At 37.8% G+C, this 19,955-nt stretch overlaps 1 protein-coding gene across 2 annotated transcripts in view; it reads left to right on the top strand.

Annotated features, from left to right (window-relative positions):
- Positions 1 to 16,033, top strand: part of sinu (claudin family member sinuous) — a 49,031-nt gene extending 32,998 nt beyond the window's left edge. For both annotated transcript variants that reach the window (XM_083129877.1, XM_083129876.1), the window contains exons 2-3: positions 517 to 672; positions 11,380 to 16,033. In XM_083129877.1, coding sequence (XP_082986003.1) covers positions 517 to 672; positions 11,380 to 11,615 — 392 coding nt within the window. In that variant the 3' untranslated portion in view covers positions 11,616 to 16,033. The remainder of the gene's footprint in view (positions 1 to 516; positions 673 to 11,379) is intronic.
- The last annotated feature ends 3,922 nt before the right edge of the window (positions 16,034 to 19,955 follow it).

Below are 19,955 nucleotides of genomic sequence, written 5' to 3'. Positions count from 1 at the left end.
CATATTTGTTCCCTAATTTTTTCTCAATTTTATCTTTGCGTAATGACATACAAACAGTCGAACTTAATAAAATTAGATGTATCAATGAAGGTATTACTATTTATATGCTTTAAAACAATTAAAATTCGGACTTCAGAAGTAATTTTTCTTCTGGGTATTTTTCCGAGCATGCATCCTTACATCCTTAGCAGAGAGCACATGTCCTGCCAGGCCAATGTATCTCCTCTGAAGAGTCAGAGTGATGTATCTCCATCTCTTCTCATTAGAGGTAGAGTAACGTATCTCAAATGTACTGTTTTTTTAAAGAGTCAGACATATTTTTAAGAATACTTTATTTCCTCCCACCTGTTAATTTGATAAAGTGGAGTAACATCTGTCTACTTCCCACATGACGATATGGCGATGAATGTACTTTTTTTTTTTTAGTGTTGCAAGTGAATGGATATTGATTTTTGTTAATTTATGAACCATTGATTATATTATTATAACAACACTTTTCTCCCCCTCTATTTCCAGCTTTCCTGATTGCTACGCAGTTCTTCTACACCCTCTGTTTCTTGTTTGTACTGATAGCATTTGCATTGGTCTTGCTGTATTTCTTATGCTGTGGCCCAGATATGGACAAGTTTGTGAAGCTTGTTTATGTAATTGGATGTGATCTCTTGTTAGCAGGTTTGTACAAGCTTTTTGATATAGAAAGTTTTAGTTTAAATGGAAATAAGATTAAACACAAGCCACGAAAATAGGTGGCTGGGCAGAATTGTGCTGGTGCCACACGTGGGAAAGCTAAGCGAGAGCGGGACAAAAGTCGCTCCGACGTAGCAACATAGTGAACTTCTGCCATCTGCCTAATTTCATGGCCTTGCAATGTGTGTGTGTATGTGGGGGGAGGGGGGAGATGCTATTCTTGTTTTGACTCTGGGCCGAGATAGTAGCCTACTTGAACAACTCTTTTAACTCAGGTTAGTACTCGTTATGGAATCTCTATCTCTAAGTTTGATACTATTGAGGGGGGTAAGTCAATGCCGCAAAAATTTCGTCGCCGCCACCCACACCTTAGGGGGGGGGGTAAATGTGAAATTTCAAATGGAACACCCCCATTCGTTTTACATATTTGGATTCCGTGTTGAAAAAGAAGTACTTTTTGTTCGAAATATTTTGTAAAAAAATTGCAAACTTCAAACATTTATAAACATTTGGTAGTTTCAGATTCATTTTGTTCCCTTTATGTAATAACAGTTTTGGTTTCCGTTGAGAACATTGCATAAACAAATTTTATTCAAAAAATGTGTGCAAAGAATTCGGCATAAGAAAATTGTTTGCAATTTATGTTTTTGTGTAACAATAAATAATATTAATTTGTTCCAACTCTTTGGATTCAAGGAACAATTTCATATGTACAACAAAGTTAAGTATGTTACTACAAATTAGTTATCATTTGAGGTACACAAATAAATGTTTAAAGGAGCAAATGTTCAAAATTATGACCGTTCTCTTCAATGCATTTCAAAACACGGTGTCTGAAGCTCCACACTGTTCGTCCCAAAATGTCAGGAGTGATAGAGGCACAAGCATCAATAATTCGTTGCCGCATGTTTTCTGGCGTTGTTGGAACTTTGTGGTAACACTTTTCTTTAAGTAGTCCCCAAAGGCAGAAATCAGGCAATGTGAGATTGGGTGAACGAGCTGGCCAAGAAACTGGTCCTCCACGTCCTATCCATCGACCAGGAAACTTTGTGTCTAACATGGCTCGAGCCTGAATGGAGTAGTGAGCTGGACAACCAACATGTTGCACCGCTGATGCAGTGGCAATTCTTCTAACAGCCCTGGCAGAATATTTACCAAAAACTCTCTGTACTTTTGTCCATTTAATGTGCCTTCAATGAAATATGGTCCAGTAGATTGGCTTCCAATTATTCTGCACCAAACATTTACACTCTAAAGTCTTTGGTGTTCAACTTCTCGAATCCAATGCGGATTTTCAACAGACCAATAATGCATATTGTGTCTGTTGATATGACCATGGTTGGTGAATGACGATTCGTCAGAGAAAAACACCGATGAAAGAATTGCTCATTCATTTGCATCTGTTGCAGCGCCCAATTGCACAAATTTAAACGATTTTGAAAGTCCTTCGCCATGAAGTTCCTGGTGCAAAGACATACGGTACGGATGGAACTTGAAACTTCTCAGAATTCGCAGAGTACTGGTTTTAGAGATTCCGGAACCTAGGGATATTTGGCTTGTGCTGATGTGGGGATTGTAAGCAACATCACTTAAAACATTAATTGCAGCCTCTTCATTTGTAACAGTTTTCCTCCTGGTCTTAGATTTTGAATGAATACTGCCAGTTTCCGTGAATTGTTTCACTATGCGGTAGAATGTTGCAATGCCTGGAGTATCTCGGTCCTTGCTGTACAAAGTTCTTGTAGCTTCAACATTTTGATGTGCTTCACTGTAAAGCAGAATGATATCAACTTTTGCTTGTATTGACAAACACACCATTTTACAAACCTACTTCTCAATTCGACAAACGTGATACTACTAAATCATTGGTACCCTGCCAAGATACAGGAGAGACATTTACATTATTTCACTCCAACACAAATATGGTACGGGTAATCACATCTCAGATCCTTCGTAGATTTAATAAAACACAAAGTCACGTTTTCACGAATGTAACGGAAGCATGGTGTTGAATGTCTTTGAAATATTCAAAGCCTTATCCCTTCAAATTAGGGATGGCCAAACGGATCCGGATCTGCTTGGATCCGGATCCGAGAAATCCGGATCCGTAAATTCCGGATCCGGATCCGAAAATCCCGGATCCGGATCCGAAAGTTCCGGATCTGGATCCGGATCCGAGAGTTCCGGATCCGAAATTTCCGGATCTGGATCCGGATCCGAGAGCTCCGGATCCGCGGATCCGGATCCGGGTCTGAAAGTTTCGGATCTGGATCCGGATCCGAGAGTTCCGGATCCGGGTCTGAAAGTTTCGGATCTGGATCCGGATCCGAAAATCCGGATCCGGATCCAAGAGTTTCGTATCTCAATCCCATTATAATATTACCACACCTTAGTCCTACAAGAATTTTTTTCAAGTGTTGTTCCTAAAATACTTTGCTACGCATCGGCTAACACACTCGTGCACAAATGTCCGAAGTGATTTTGTAAATGCCATTGAAACGAATATGTATTCATTCGAATGTATTGGAAATGAAAACACACATAAATGTGAGACATTCCATTCCAGGATGAAACCTTTAACACATATAACAAGATAGAAATGTTATAGAAAAATTATACAATTGTTCTACAGTTACAGTTTTACAAATTAAAATAAAACATTATAATATATGTAGTGTTAAATAATTACAAAGTGTAAGACTAACAAGGGAGGTTATCTAAAGGTCCCCCTCCGATTTCCATGAAACTTGGCAGTATAGTGGGGCCCAAAGGAAGAATTACGTGTTTTTTTGTTTCAGCTAAAAACCGGTTTTAGGGGGCAAAACCCCCTCAAATGTCAAGATGAGGACAAATTGAAGTGAGGATCTGACCCCTGTGTCTTTCCGATTTCCATGAAACTTGGCAGGTGTATAGTGGGGCCCAATGGAAGAAATACGTGTTTTTTTTGTTTCAGATAAAAAAACGGTTTTAGGGGGCAAAACCCCCTCAAATGTCAAGATGAGGAAAAATTGAAGTGAGGATCTGACCCTGTGTCCCCCTCCGATTTCCATGATACTTGGCAGGTGTGTGTATAAACGGGCCCAAATGAAGAAATACGTGTTTTTTTTTGTTTCAGCTAAAAAACGGTTTTAGGGGGCAAAACCCCCTCAAATGTCAAGATGAGGACAAATTGAAGTGAGGATCTGACCCCTGTGTCTTTCCGATTTCCATGAAACTTGCCAGGTGTATACTGTATAGTGGGGCCCAATGGAAGAAATACGTGTTTTTTTGTTTCAGATAAAAAACGGTTTTAGGGGGCAAAACCCCCTCAAATGTCAAGATGAGGACAAATTGAAGTGAGGATCTGACCCCTGTGTCCCTCCCATTTCCATAAAACTTGGCAGGTGTATAGTGGGGCCCAATGGAAGAAATAAGTGCTTTTTTTGTTTCAGCTAAAAAACGGTTTTAGGGGGCAAAAACCCCTCAAATGTCAAGATGAGGACAAATTGAAGTGAGGATCTGACCCCTGTGTCTTTCCGATTTCCATGAAACTTGCCAGGTGTATACTGTATAGTGGGGCCCAATGGAAGAAATACGTGTTTTTTTGTTTCAGATAAAAAACGGTTTTAGGGGGCAAAACCCCCTCAAATGTCAAGATGAGGACAAATTGAAGTGAGGATCTGACCCCTGTGTCCCTCCCATTTCCATAAAACTTGGCAGGTGTATAGTGGGGCCCAATGGAAGAAATAAGTGCTTTTTTTGTTTCAGCTAAAAAACGGTTTTAGGGGGCACAACCCCCTCAAATGTCAAGATGAGGACAAATTGAAGTGAGGATCGGACCCCTGTGTCCCCCTCCGATTTCCATGATACTTGGTAGGTGTGTGTATAAACGGGCCCAAATGAAGAAATACGTGTTTTTTTTTGTTTCGGCTAAAAAACGATTTTAGGGGGCAACCCCCCTCAAATGTCAATATGAGGACAAATTTAAGTGGGCATTTGATTTGTGTGTCCCCCTCCGATTTCCATGAAACTTGGCAGGTGTATAGTGGGGCCCAAAGGAAGAAATACATGTTTTTTTTTGTTTCAGCTAAAAAACGGTTTTACAGGGCGAAACCCACTGAATTGTCAAGATGAGGACAAATTGAAGTGGGGATCTGACCCCTGTGTCCCCCTCAGATTTCCATGAAACTTGGCAGAAGAAATACGTGTTTTTTTGTTTCGGAAAAAAAATTGTTCTAGAGGGCAACCTCCTCTCAAATGTCAAGATGAGGACAAATTGAAGTGGGGATCTGACCCCTGAGTTCCCCTCCGATTTCCATGAAACGTGGCAGGTGTATAGAGGGGCCCGAAGGAAGAATTACGTGTTTTTTTGTTTGAGCTAAAAACTGTTTCAGGGGGCAAAATCCCCTCAAATGTCAAGATGAGGACAAATTGAAGTAAGGATCTGACCCCTGTGTTCCCCTCCGATTTTCATGAAACTTCGCAGGTGTATAGAGGGGCCCAAAGGAAGAAATACGTGTTTTTTTGTTTCGGCTAAAATACTGTTTTAGGGGGCAAAACCCGCCTCAAATGTCAAGATTAGGACAAATTGCCGTGGGAATCATCTGACCCCTGTGTCCCCCTCCGATTCCCATGAAATTTGACAGGTGTATAGAGAGGCCGTATGCCCCCTGTTTCTTCCTATGCCATATTTACGTGGTTTCGGGGACTTCAATTTCTCCTCATCTTGACATTTGAGGGGGGGCTCTATACACCTGCCAAGTTTCATGGAAATCGGAGGGGGAGACTTAGACCTCCCTAGTAAGTAAGTGTATTAATTAATTACAAACCGCGCACGCGAGCACACACACTATATATATATATATATATATATGTATGTGTGTGTATGTATATTATATATATATGTATATTAGCAGGTAACAATATGTTATAAGCACATTCTTACTTTCCAAAGAAGCGCATGTGGGATGGCAAAACGGATCCGGATCCGAAAATTCCGGATCCGGATCCAAAAGTACCGGATCCGGATCCGAAAGTACCTGATCCGGATCTGAAAGTACCGGATCCGAAAGTTTTGGATCTGGATCCGGATCCGAATCTGAAAATTCCGGATCCACAGATCCGGATCCGAAAGTTCTGGATCCGCATCCGGATCTGAAAATTCCGGATCCGGATCTGAAAATTCCGGATCCGGGGATCCGGATCCACAGATCCGGATCCGAAAAATTTTAGGATCCGGATCCGGATTTCGGATCCGCCAGGATCCGGATCTGGCCACCCCTACTTCAAATCCATAGGTAATTCAAAATAAATAACAGCACATGGCAATTCACAATCCCTACTATTTCAATCTTTTATGCAATGTTCTCAACGGAAACCAAAACTGTTATTACATAAAGGGAACAAACTGTTATTACATAAAGGGAACAAAATGAATCTGAAACTACCAAATGTTTATAAATGTTCGAAGTTTGCAATTTTTTACAAAATTTTTCGAACAAAAAGTACTTCTTTTTCAACACGGAATCCAAATATGTAAAACGAATGGGGGTGTTCCATTTGAAATTTCACATTTACCCCCCACCCCCCCCCCCTAACGGGCGGGTTGCGGCGACGACATTTTTGCAGCAGTGACTTACCCCCTCAATAGTATCAAACTTTTATTCTGTGCAATTTTTCGATTGGATGCATTCTGCTTGCGATATTCCGTACTATCATTATAAATGGACCACCCACCTGGTATAAAAATGGATGTATGTGTATGGGTGTGTGTGCGTGTTTGTTCCGGCATAACTCTCAAATGCCTGGAGCGATTTCAACCAAATTTGGAACACGTATCACTTGCAATTTGGAAAGAAATACTGGGGGGGGGGTAAGACACCCCTGGCACTCCTGGGGGTGGGAGTGGGAGGGGGTGACATGCAAAAATAATTGAAAACGACCGATATTAGTGTGGAATCCATAGTTTTCGGGGTCTCTAAGATGAATAGGGACACTCTCAATGCCGTTCAACTCCAAGACACCCCCTGGCATCCCTAGGGAAGGGGGTGACATGTAGAAATAATTGAAAACGACCGATATTAGTATGAAATCCAAAGTTTTCGGGGTCGATTAGATGATCAGGGACACTCAAAATGCCTTTCAACTCCAAGACACCTCTTGCAGCCGTAGGGGGTGGGAGTGGGAAGGGGGTGACATGTAAAAATAATCGAAACGACTGATATTAGTGTGGAATCAATAGTTGTCGGGGTCGCTAAAATGAATAATGATATTCCCAATGCCATTCAATTTATTTATTCTTGGTGTTGGAGGTGGAACTAAAAATGTTGTTAAATTTATATTATAGTGAATTTGTAAAATATATTACTTTATAATTTGTATACTGTACTTGTACTTTTAAATACCTGTAAATAAAATTAGTTACATATTACGCTATAGTTAGAATTCATTAAACACCCGTGCAATGCCGGGTAATCAGCTAGTATACTATAAAAATGGATGTGTGTGTGTGTATATATATGTGTGTATGTTCCAGCATAACTCTCGAACGCCTGGAGCGATTTCAACCAAACTTGGGACACGTATCACTTGCAATCTCGAAAGAAATACTCTGCGGGTAAGACACCCCTAGGGTTGGGAGGGGGTGACATGTAAAAATAATCAAAAACGACCGATATTATTGTGGAATCCATAGTTTTTAGGGTAGCTAAGATGAATAGTGACACTCCTAATGCTGCTCCAAGTTCATCACCTATCGGGTTGGGGGGTGAGAGGGGGTGACAATTAAAATGTCAAAAATTTCCAAGGTTAGTGTTGAATCAGAGTTTTTGGAGTCGCACCAAGGGTCTCAGGTTCAAATCCCAGCCTGGACATGGGTGTTCTTCATGAGTGTCCCTTCATCAATTCATTACTCATTCTCATCTTTACAATTAGCCAAAAGTGGCAGAATACCAAAGCCAAATAAACCAAATCAATCAATCAATCTTCTATGTCGAGAGTAACCCAAATTATTTAACCTTTTGGTGCCCAAGCATCTCGAACGAGATACCCAAAAGTAACCCTCGGGGTACCAAGCATCTCGATCGAGACGCTGTGTTAAGGTCGTAGTTTTTACGTTATAACTTTACTATTTTTGGCTAGAATATCGATTTTATTTTTTTATATTGTTCCTAACACATGTATTTAACAGAAATTGTTTTTTGCATTTTTTTTTGTCTTCATGAAAATGGAGGGGGAAAAGTGGGAAAAGGTACTTACTTCTCTTTTGCGGCTCTTTTCAACATCAAATTTTTGCCGACAAAGGAAGACCGGCTTTGTTGTTCTGTTGTTACATTGGTCATACGGCAATGATGCAAATATTTTTCTGTTTCTTACATGCCAGCGATAATTTCTATGTGCATTTTGAACTTTTCATATCCTTTTTTTCGTGGGGCGGTGGGAGGAGAAACCCCTTTTTTTTTTAAAAAAAAAATCAGGGGATTTCCCCCCTTTCACCCTCCATATGTGCGCCGAATGTGAATAAATTATATATCGTCTGAATCTGTGAATCATTCTGCGTACAACGGTATATTGTTCATATCTCCAGGGCAAATAGTCTCTGAGCTAAAGTTATTTCAAGGTACCGCTGCATTTTGAAGCTTGAATCAGTGGCGTGCCGACAATTCCTTTTGGGGGTATAACTCAAGTTACATTGGTCATATGATAATAATGCAAATATTTTTGTGTTCCTTACATGTTAGCGATCATTTCCATATGCATGTCGACACTGTCATGTACTTTTTGCTTGAGGGGAGGGTGGGGGAACACATTTTTTTCCCCGAAATTTTGGAATTTTGAGAGTTAGCCCCCTCCCCCTCGCCACATATACGCCGAATTTGCAAAAATTTCATATAGTCTGAATCTCTGGTTCATTCCGCGTACAACGGTATATCACTCATCTCTCTAGGGCAATTAGCTTCTGATCTACACTTATTTAATTAAACTATGCATTTTGCTCAAAATCGGCTCGGTACCCAGAGGCTTACTTGTGAAAAAGGTCTTGGGCGTCAAAAGGTTAAATGGTGCTTGCATAGCATCAGCATGTATGCATGTAACCACACTGTTGCTATGAGCTAGCAGTCACAGCATCAGTTTCAGTTACGGACAATTTTGGAGATAACCAGATTTCAAATTATCTGATATCCATTATTAATGCAGCAAATGAATCTGGAAATCTGAATATCCAGACAACAGACAATTTGGATATCTGGATAGAACATATCTAATGAAGGATTTGTAGAAAATCTGTACAGTGAAATACAATAATGACAAAAATAATAGAGAATACGTGGACAGCCTGTAAAATAGATAAATGATGAAACTGTCTAGATAATACACATATTTGGACATTTTTGATAATAGAAATAAGTGGATAAAATGTTATCCAGATTTGGCCATCCCTAGTGTTGGTAGCTATGTGATCTTTGCTGAAGAATGTTTCCGGTGTGATTTCTCTTGCCGACCTGCAGTTTTTTACACTTGTATAATGTCGTTTCTGACATGAGTATAAACTTTGAGCAACTGACACTTACACATATCAATTAGGAAGTGAGACAGATGCCTCTATGAAACTGGAAGTTTGCTTCCCATGTTGGGCAAGAAAGCAAAGTGCAAATTTTCAGATGCACTTAGAGGAAATTAATACAGCTTTCCACCAGATTCCCACAAAGTCAATCAGATGTGGTAGCAGCAAGTTACATGTATCTCATTCAACAGTGCATGATGTGCACAAAAATTTGCACCTACGATTGTACAAACTGCAACTTTGCAATGACAGAAAGACTTCACTGAAACTATTTTGGAGATTCAGTCTGCTTCTTGGACAAGCAGCATTTCACAAGCACAGTTGCTGAATATGGAGAACAGAACCTCCCCATGCAGCGGGGGATGCAACAATGTTGTCAAACAAATGGAACAGATTGGACTTCTGCTACACCACTAAATGGTGCACATATCAATATATTAGGTATGTAAAACACTTTGAGCTACTACACTGATTGAAGAAAACTGTATGAAAATATTTTAGAAACTTTCAGGTAATTAATTTAATTATGACACTTTTATGCTAGATATCATGTATTACCTACACCTCAGATGTCCTAGAAGAAATATTTGTACCATTCACTGGCCATGGAAATAAATATTTCCACCAAAAAAAATAACTGGTATTGAGACTTTATGGGGGACTGCACATCATTACTTTGTTAACTGTATCACTCCCTGCAAGGGCCTCCCCGATGGCGCAGTGCTAGCGTCGTCGCCTTGTAATTAAGGAGTCCCGGGTTTGATTCCCGGTGGTTCGGATCCCACTTTAAACTGTAGGTCCAGTCCAGATTAGCCTTACTGTGCATAAAGTGGACTTAAAACAACAAATCAATCCAATCCAATCCACTCCCATGCAACATATTTTTCCAAGGTGGGGTTGATGCACCCATACATTTTTCCTTGTTCATTGTTCCTAAATATTCTACAATCATTTTTTAAATGTATTTTAATACAGCATGTGTGACTTAATGCTTACGTTAGATTATTTGAGGGCCTCCCCGATGGTGCAGTGGTAGCGTTGTCGCCTTGTAATCAAGGGGTCCCAGGTTCGATTCTTGGTGGAGGCGCATAGTGGTTCAGATCCCACTTTAAACTGTAGGGCCAGTCCTGATTAGCCTTATTGTGCATAAAGTGGACTTAAAACAACAAATCAATCCAATCCAATTAGATTCTTTGAGCACAATGTTCATTTACTGATATGTTGCAAAGTGTATTTTTGTGAAAATGAAAATTACTGTCACTTTAAATTACAAGATGAACTTAGATTATGAACACAGGCAGTGAAATAATGAAAATGTTATGCTTTTGTTAGCTTTTAATACTCTCCATCATAATGCCCACTTAACATGATGTTCTAAGTGTGTGGGCTTGAGGAACCCCCTCACCAAGGAGTAATCTTTGCATGTGCCTAGCAATTACAAGAAAACTGTGTGTGTGTGTGTGTAAATATTACTTTTATTTTAAACAATATTTCTTCACCTTTAGGCTAATCATGCACAAGTAAATGGTACTCTGAGTTAGTAGCTATGTGTAGGTGTTTATAAAATTTACTCTTGGTGTTTATATTTCAAAGAATGAGTAAAAGTAACATTTTGCCCAGCCTGGATAGACATGCATTATGTGTATTATAATCAAAATTTCAAATTACATCATAATAGTTTACTATGATTCTGGGCTCATAAAGCCCACTCTCTTGGAAGTGTTGGTGGTATACTTTCTGATATGTAAGTTGTATAATTTTGTGATATTGAAGATAACATAGTTAGATCATTATGTTAAGCATAAGAAGATAGTGACCACCATAAACAAAATTAGATTAATATTGCAGGGTTAAATATGTTGTCCAGACTTCATTGTATTCCAGTCAGAAAAATAAGTGCTGTTTCACTAATGTGTGTGTGATGGCCTCCCCACTGACATAGTGATAATGTAATTGCTTTGTAATCAAGCCATCCCAGGTTTGATACCTGGTGGAGGCAGCAAATAGTTCGGATCCCACTTGAAACTGTAGATCGAGTTCCAATTAGCCTTTCTGTGCAGAAAGTGTAGTTTTTGGAAGCAGTCACCATCTTCAAGTTTCGGGATATGTGATCTCATGTCTTGACTAATTCCATTTGTAAATAATTTCAGGATTTGTCGGTTCCATAGCCGTAATCGTATTTGGATCAATTGCGAATGGCCGTGGTTGGATGCCTGAACCAGAGAATAACTACTTCGGCTGGGCCTTCGGTCTGGCTGTGGTGGGAGTCTTCATGTCATACGTTGCAGGAATCCTCTTCTTGGTTGAAGCTAACATCCAGAAGAAGAAGAAGAAATACATCAAGGAATCCCAGTCAAGGTTTACCCTCGAGGAAACAAAGGCTTAGTTTGATTAGCTTCGAAAGGCTTTGCAGCTGCTGGTTACAATGCAATCCTGTATTGAACCTTTCCTAAAGCAGCTAAAAGTGTTGCAGGTACCCACCCATTACAATACAATCATGTACTGATCTTATGTGTAAATGATCACATAGCAGCTATGATTGTGTATTAATTTTTTTTGAAGATAGACTAAAGCAGCTACAAGAGTTGTGCCTTTTTTAATGAATTGAAATAATTTTACCATATGTTATTACTGGTATTGATGTGAAAGCTCATTGTCAATGTGCTTAGTTTGCGTAAGCATTACTTGTTCTTTTTTATGTAGCACTAGTCAGTGACAATTATTTGACTCTCACATGATTATTTCTTGTATTAGTTACTTTTGCTGACAAGATGAGCTACTTGGCAGAGTTATTTTAATGTAAATTTATTGCAACAATAAGTGAAGTATATAAACCAACAAAGTGTTCCGGTAAAAAAGGTACACTCTGTCACATATCAGTTGTTCATATTTAAGTTTATTGGAATTTGATTATACAATCAACAATCTTCTATTTTATATTTTAGGAATAAAATAACTTTGTAACATTTGGTAGTCATATACAACTACCTATTATCTTGCAACTTTTTATTTCTTTTTTTATAAGATTATTATCCGTCCTCGTTGTATGTTATGCTTTCTTTTAGTCCTTTTATTGTAATTTTTATATTTGTATTATAAAGGAAATCTTAAGAACTGCAGGATTAAATATAAGGTAATGTTAACATATGAATCTCATTTTGTAAAATTAGATATTTTTAAGTGACGTATAAGTTAATTTCCTTATTACTTTTATGTTATGAAACCTTCCGTCCTAATATATCTGATTTACAATACAAGTAGTATTCTTGAAGTAAGTGCCTATGAAAAGTTAAAGTACCTGGGATCTAACACTGTATATAGTTTCAGAACGAACGTATATTTAGCCATATCGTGGGGGCATTATTTTCTTTCCTCCATAAGTGTAAATCAGGTAGATTAATTACTATAATGCTAGCTGAATAATGATGTAATTTTTAAGAGTGTATAGGAATGAGCCTGTGCTACTTTTATGTAAATTTACTGCTAGATTGTGTTGTTCTTGCACTACAGTGACAGCAAAGAATACTTTATGTCTTTAATTGACTTGCACTCTGCATGGATTTCTTCATACACAGATATCTGACGTATGAGGTCGGTCCAAAAGAAACCAAACTTTTTCAAAATTATGTTGTTGTTATGCAGCTTAAACAAATTGCTCTCCTTCAAATTACATTTTCCACTGTTAATACACCACATTCAGCATTACTTCCGCTGTTTGATTGCATTCTGGTACTAGGTACCAACTTGTCATGCCACTATTCAGAGCCATCTGGAGCCTATTGGAAAGCAACGAATTGCAGTCAAACTTGGTATAGAGGCTACGGAGACCATGGGAAAGCAAGTGCTGATGAAAGAAATAGTTGAAATTTTCAGCTGGTGCTGAAATAACAACAGCCAGAAGTTGGACATGCAAAACGTTATTTTTAGTTTATGACAGTACAGCAGTGTTCAATATGTGTGCCATCAACGTGAATGACCCTTTGCAATGGTGTATGCATGATTTTTTTCGAGAGGGCAGGGATTGTAAATGTGGATAGTGCATAGCTTCGTTTGGGGGACATTTTAACGGGGGGTTTGCATTTACACCTTTCGTTTTTTGCGAGTTGTTAACAGATTTTTGTTTGAAAATTTTTATTTTCTCAAAATTTCATGAGGGGCTGTCCATCAGCCCATACCCCCACTTTGCCTTCACAAGTGACCCTTTGGAAGTGTAAGATAGCATGATCAATGGTCGCACAAAGCATTCCCAGGATGATTTTTACTGTGCACCACATTTCAGTGCCACATTTCCACCTGGTGGTGAAAATTTTATTTTGTTCATCAGCATTTGCTTTGAATAGATTCCAGAGGGAGTAGGGGAACTTTAATTACGACCGTCTGGTACATGGAATATCCATCCTTTCAGAGTGTATTTCTTCCTCAGTGGCAGAAAGAAATCTACAGGTGCCAAATCAGGAGAGTAGGGATTGGTTGTGTTGTGCTTCGTCACATCGTTGTTGTGGTGCAGCATGTATGTTTTGTTTGTTCATGCTGCAAGCACAGAACACTATCTCACTTGGGAGTTTGCAAACTGAAAATGTGACTATGACAAATGGAAATATTACTTGTAAAGAATCCCACTACTCAGCACCACTGGTACATTATTTTCAAAACCACTTTCAATTTTGGACAGACATCAAAGTTTTCTTATTTACAGTTGCATTTAGAACACTTGTAGACAGGCACGGTGAAGCTCAAGTGTAACATTTTCTTACCAGTCACGAGTGTACAGGAGACAAATAAAACGCAAGCACTCATAGTTCATTTTATTACCGCATAAGCACTGAAGTTAGTATATAAAGGAAAATATAAGTATTTACAATTGACTAAATTCCAGGTCTTCTTTCCAATGTTTTAAAACTGTTTCCTCTTTATTTAGGAATGTTCAGGAATTAAGACATTAAGAAACTTATAATGGATAAAAAATATTCTTTTGACTTAATTCCTAGGTATTCTGAAGAAGGAACAAGAAATGGTTGTGAAATGTTGAAAGAAAGATCTGCAGTTCAGCCACTTATATAAGCACATCTTTTTTCATGTTATTTATTTTTTATGTATTTTTATTTTAGTTTATACAAGTGCACACTTGATAAACCTATAACATCTGGTTTTTTTACTGGTTTCATACCAGCATAGTAAACAAAAATGGAAGACAGTAAAACAAATTAAACATCATTATGTAGACCTCTTAACTTGTTTATGTATACACAGACACACACACACACCTACCTTTCAGTTTCCTTGACACTACTGGAAGAAACCAGTATTTTGCATTTTATTGGGTTGTCTACTGAGGACTTGTGTTTTATGTCTCCTGTACACTTCTTACTGTTAAGAACATGTTCTATTATTTTGATGAAATGTTACATTGTTGAACTTTGGTAATTTGCTGCACAAGTATGTTGCACAATGTTCTGTAAAAAGTTGAAAGACATTTGCATTAAGAAAATAACATGAGCGATTGTTACATTGTAATCTTAAAAGATAAACTGTTTGTATATCTCTGTTTTCATTCCTGATTTCACTTTGCCAGTTACATATTAAGGTAAAGCCACAAATCTCAGAGGAATTTCTTTGTGTTGAAAATGTGTATGTTATACTAGATTTGCAATAGGAACTGTTATTTACAAATCAACATTATGATAAGAATTCTGCTCACCTAAAAGGCAGCAAAACTATATGTCCGTCCATTTAACAAAATAATTTTGGATATCTTTATGGTAAAGATTGTTTTCTGCTATTTTTGTTGTTGTATGAAGTGCTTTGAAGTTTCTATGAAATTGTTCAACAAACATTCCATTAGTTTAATTAATCTACAGAAAATGTGCAAATTTCTTACATGTGATAAATGAGCCAAAAAAAAAGTAATTTTTCAGACACTTCTGTTTCCAGGGTGGGAATGCCTTTATCTAAAAAATAAAATAAAATTTAAATATTAAGAAGAACTGTTCTTCAGTTGATTGCTCGACATTGTGATACATGCAATAAGTGACTGTTCTATTTGTAATAATATCTGTAAGATAAACTACATGAACAATTTGCACAAAGATTTGCTTTACATCTAAATGTGTCATATTAAATTCAGTATTGAAGACTGACAAAACTCAAGGCAAATTTAGTTTCCTTCAAAATGCACTAACGTATATTGCTATTTTAATTGTGTCTAGCTACAATAATGAATACTACTGTATATTTTGTATGAGTTCAAGGAGAAAATTAACACATGGGTGAAATCTTTAAAAAATTTACACGATACAAACATCCATGAAATTTGAGTTTCGCTTCTTGTACACTGTTGTTATGCACGTCATTTACCAAGTGCCTTACACATTCACAACTTTTCATTTAGATGAGTTCTTTACATAAAAATATTCTCATTGCAGAAGTGTATTTGTACATTTTTTAAAAAGATATTTACGAAATATAATGGTGTTAGCTATGTGATTTAGGAAAAAAGGTTTCGTTTCTATACTATAGTTTCAACTGTGGTTAAACCCTACTTCAGTCAATATAGAAAATAATATACAGTATAGAATCTAGCAGAGGTTTCAAATTGTATAGGTTCCCAAAGCAGTTTACTATATTTGATTGAAACCTGTTTGCATGTAAACATACAGCATTGATAGAAAATGTTACTACTAACATATATGTTATTTAGTATTCACATGGTAAACATGTTGTTACAGTATTTTATATAGTGTATGATAACTGATTGTATGGTGGTATGTTGTAGTGTTTTGTATAATGGTCACAAATAAACAAGAAAGAAGAAATATGGTGTAATTATTGTAAACTTGAAATGTAATTGGTGTGAAATTTACATTATTATTATTATTAACCAGGGCTCAGAAGTTGAAACCTATTTTGGGGGTGGGGTGTTTACAATTGAAACGACTTATTTATTCTTCCATACGTGCACTATAAAGTATGTATTTAAACAGGGCCATTGATTTACACCTAACACCTTTTTATAGGAAACGTTATTCCTTTTGGTTGAATGGTTATCGGCTTTTTAAAATGTGATGTAATGTTGACATCTTGCATGGCTGCCATTACATTTACACTCATCACTTGGAAACTACTTCTGATTGGTTGTGCTACATGAAATGCTAAGGAAATTAGGAAAAATGCCATGGAATATGCGATGGCATCAAAATGCTATGAGTTTTCTTCAATTTGCACAGTAGAATTCAATCGTAGATATCGCTGGATGAATACGGTTTTGTCGTATCTCCATTTTTCCTTGGAAATGAGTTTATGACATTATCGTGTTCGTACATGTTAATGCGCCACGTTCTGAAGTAACATATCTGGATGTCAAGGAGTGTGAATTATCAACATTAATAAAATATTTGCGGAAATCGTTTAGTGGATTCAAAATCAATATAAATAAAATTTCAATCAGCTCTCCTGAAAGGTTAGTGCTGATGGACATACGACAAAACAGTATTCAGCCAGCGATATGTTAAGGAAAATGCTTTTTGTCTAAATTGGGCCTGTGTGAAAAATTTTAGGGGGTGGGTTTTTTGGGGGAATGTGCCTAAATCACTGGGGTTGGGGATGTGGAGGGACCTTCATGATCATGCTAAAGATGGTAGTTCTACTTTCAGTTAGAACCAGAGGCATTTTTATTTTGCATTTATCACATTTTATAGTATTGGTAATTTTTCATCGTACATTTCTGGAGTAATTTTTAATTGCATTTTCCTTTTTCATGGTTCTTACTTCATGCCTGTTCGCATGTTAGTGTTGCAAGCAGTTGCAAAATAATCTGCACAGTAAAAGATAGAATATGTGAACACTTGAATGAGCCAAGACGAACATCTGAGCTTGATCCACACAACAAACTCCGTCACTAAGAACATAATCATAGAAACACGTGCCATCTTTCAGCAGAAACCAGCATTAAACTTTAACATTAGAAAAAGTTCATCACCTGGCTCCCTCACCCTGAAAGATTCCATATGGAAAGCAAACCTTTTGCAAAATTCTCTACCCCAATTGGTAGTGGAGTGGGAGCAAAATTGTGTTCTGGCATATTTTCCAACTTTGTCCATGCCACAGGGGTGGAAAATGGTCAGTAAAAGTCAGTTTCTGATCGTAGTCTGTAATTTGTCAGATTAACGAATACAGGGTGTCCCAAAAGAAATGCAGGATATAATTTTAAGAAAAATACATTTTATATACAGTCAACTCTCGATTCTACGACCCCGGGTATAACGACCCTCTCGAAGTAACGACCCTTTTTCCGGGAACCGTGAAAAATTTAGAAAAATTTGGAAAAAAAAAAAGTTGAAAAATTGAAGGAAATCGGCCGAAAAATGCGTTGTTTTTACCTCCACTCATTCCCTTTACGAGCGCTCTACCGCTCACAGTTAGGTCTGAACTAAAAATAGACACAACCACACCATGCTTGAGTGATATCCAATAGCACTTGACCTCTGCCCTCACCTCCCTCAAGTGCACCAATGTTACCCCGCACCCGACTGCCGCTACCCAACGTGCCAGGCTTGTTTTGCCACGCTTGCTCTTGGATATGCGAGAAGAGAAGATCGAATGTGCTTGGATGTTATTTTAAATCGACTTGACTTGTTTCCTTGTCCTAAGAGCTGCTGAAAACTCGCGGGGGAGGGTGGGAGCAGCCCGAAATGACTGCTGGACTTGCAGTCTTTGCCAATGTGTATGGCAGGTCAAGCTCTTTCATCGATAAATACACCACCTTGAGAGATAAGATCGCAGGAGTAAATAACGATCTACCATTTTGATATGTGAAATGCGTAGTTTCATAAAGCTTGTTTTCAGTTCATTTTATGCCGATGGGCTAATCGGGACTAAATATACAGTTTAAAGTGAAATTCAATTCCAAACCCGAATGATTATTGACTGCCACGCTGTTTAATGACTTGTCCTAGAATACGCATTGGGTGAAAACAGATCGCAAGTTGCACGTTTCCTTTTTCACGCTGAATTACAATGCAAGTCAAGGAAGGAGTTTGGACTGCTCCCTTGAATGGGGAAGGAGGGTGAATGAAGTTGGTTGAAGCAAAGAAAAGTGACTTTTTTTTTTATGATGTATTTTACACAGCTGAACCAGAACGAAAATTACAGCCCTGCCTTTTTTTTTTTTGTCTGGTACCTAGAGAGGTTGTGTTGTTTCTCCCAAGAGATCTAATCTTACCAGTTAATCTTGTAACAGACAATGCTCCAGTAAACCCGTATAAAATCCAACATTCATTCTGCCCGATTATCTCCCGACTTTTGCTGGCACCAGTCTGACTGGTGTCAAGATTCTTCGAGTTTCGCTTGCAATAAGCGAGAGATTGTTTTCCTTTCCATAGGTCTCGGGTTTCTCATGAACTAGAATTGTAAGAATTTCCTGGAAAAGCAATGACTGTGCACAATTGAAATAAAGTAACATTATTTTAAATTCTCTTTTGTGAAAACTTTTTCATGTTCTATTTTCCTTCTCACAACACGCACAACAGGTTGTATAACTACCAGGATAAATGGTGTTACCATCTCCAAGGCATATTTGTGTCCGTTTGAGCTCCCTTTAAGCTGCAAATTGGTGCAAATTTGCAATAACGACCCCTTCGAAATAACGACCCTTTTCCCGGGAACTGTGAAAGGTCGTTGAATCGAGAGTTGACTGTATTTATTAGTTGGCAAAGTTATTATATTACATTATTTGAAAGGGTAAGTATTGCCATTAAATGTGGAAGAGGATATCTGATAAATGTCCACAATGCATTTGACACACTCAAATTCTTTTAACAACATTCTGAATCACTTTTTAGCATAACTGCGACTCAATGCCATTGGCAGCTCTTTGAATTTCTGCTTTCAATTTAGGAATCATTCTTATTTTTACCACATAAACTTTGGACTTAATGAATCCCCACAGGAAAAAAGATCACACGGTTGATACGTTCTAAGCACAATTACTTCACGCGTCATATTATTTTACTATTAATATTAACTTAATAATACTCTGCAGTGAACGATGAGACTCGGTGAAGTACACAGACTCCTCTCAGGTACAGGGATAGTGTTAGGCAAAGACAATATTCACAGCACAGAGAAATAAAACCACATTACTGCCGTATGTATAAACTGAAAAGTTTTATTCTTTATTTATTGCAATTATAATGCAACTATACTTGAGACGAAGGCGAGGATTTCGCTTTGTCGATGAATTGACTCAATTAAAACGCATAAAACTCAATGCGTGGCTATCGGCAAGCCTATGATCACATAGACCTAGCTTGCGCCCCGAACTACCACGCCAAGAGATATGCAATGATAACTGAGCCAATATTTGCTCTTTAGCCTTTTATTTCCAAATTAATCTTTAGGCTAACTTTATTATTTGACGTAGAATGGTTGCAGTATTGTGCATATCATCAATGCATGGCTATTGGCGTACCTATGTTCACATAGGCCTAGCTTGCGCCCCGAACTACCATACCAAGATGTATGCACAACACCGAGGAGTTCTTTTTAAGTTTAAAAGCTTCGTCGATCCGTGGCGAAAAAGTGTGATGATTCTTACGCGATATCCTCGCTTTTATACTATTTTCGAGAACACAGATTAAAGTACAGATGAATCATTCACTATCTACAAAAGGATACTATCAACAAAACTGTGATCTATACATCTTTAGAAATACAAATTCGTATAGTGCAC

The sequence above is a fragment of the Lepisma saccharinum genome, chromosome 10 (assembly GCF_977018435.1).
Source record: "Lepisma saccharinum chromosome 10, izLepSacc3.1, whole genome shotgun sequence".
NCBI classification, from domain to species: Eukaryota; Metazoa; Arthropoda; class Insecta; order Zygentoma; family Lepismatidae; genus Lepisma; species Lepisma saccharinum.
The sequence above is the reverse complement of the archived record's forward strand: the minus strand, read 5'-3'. Positions and strand labels throughout refer to the sequence as shown.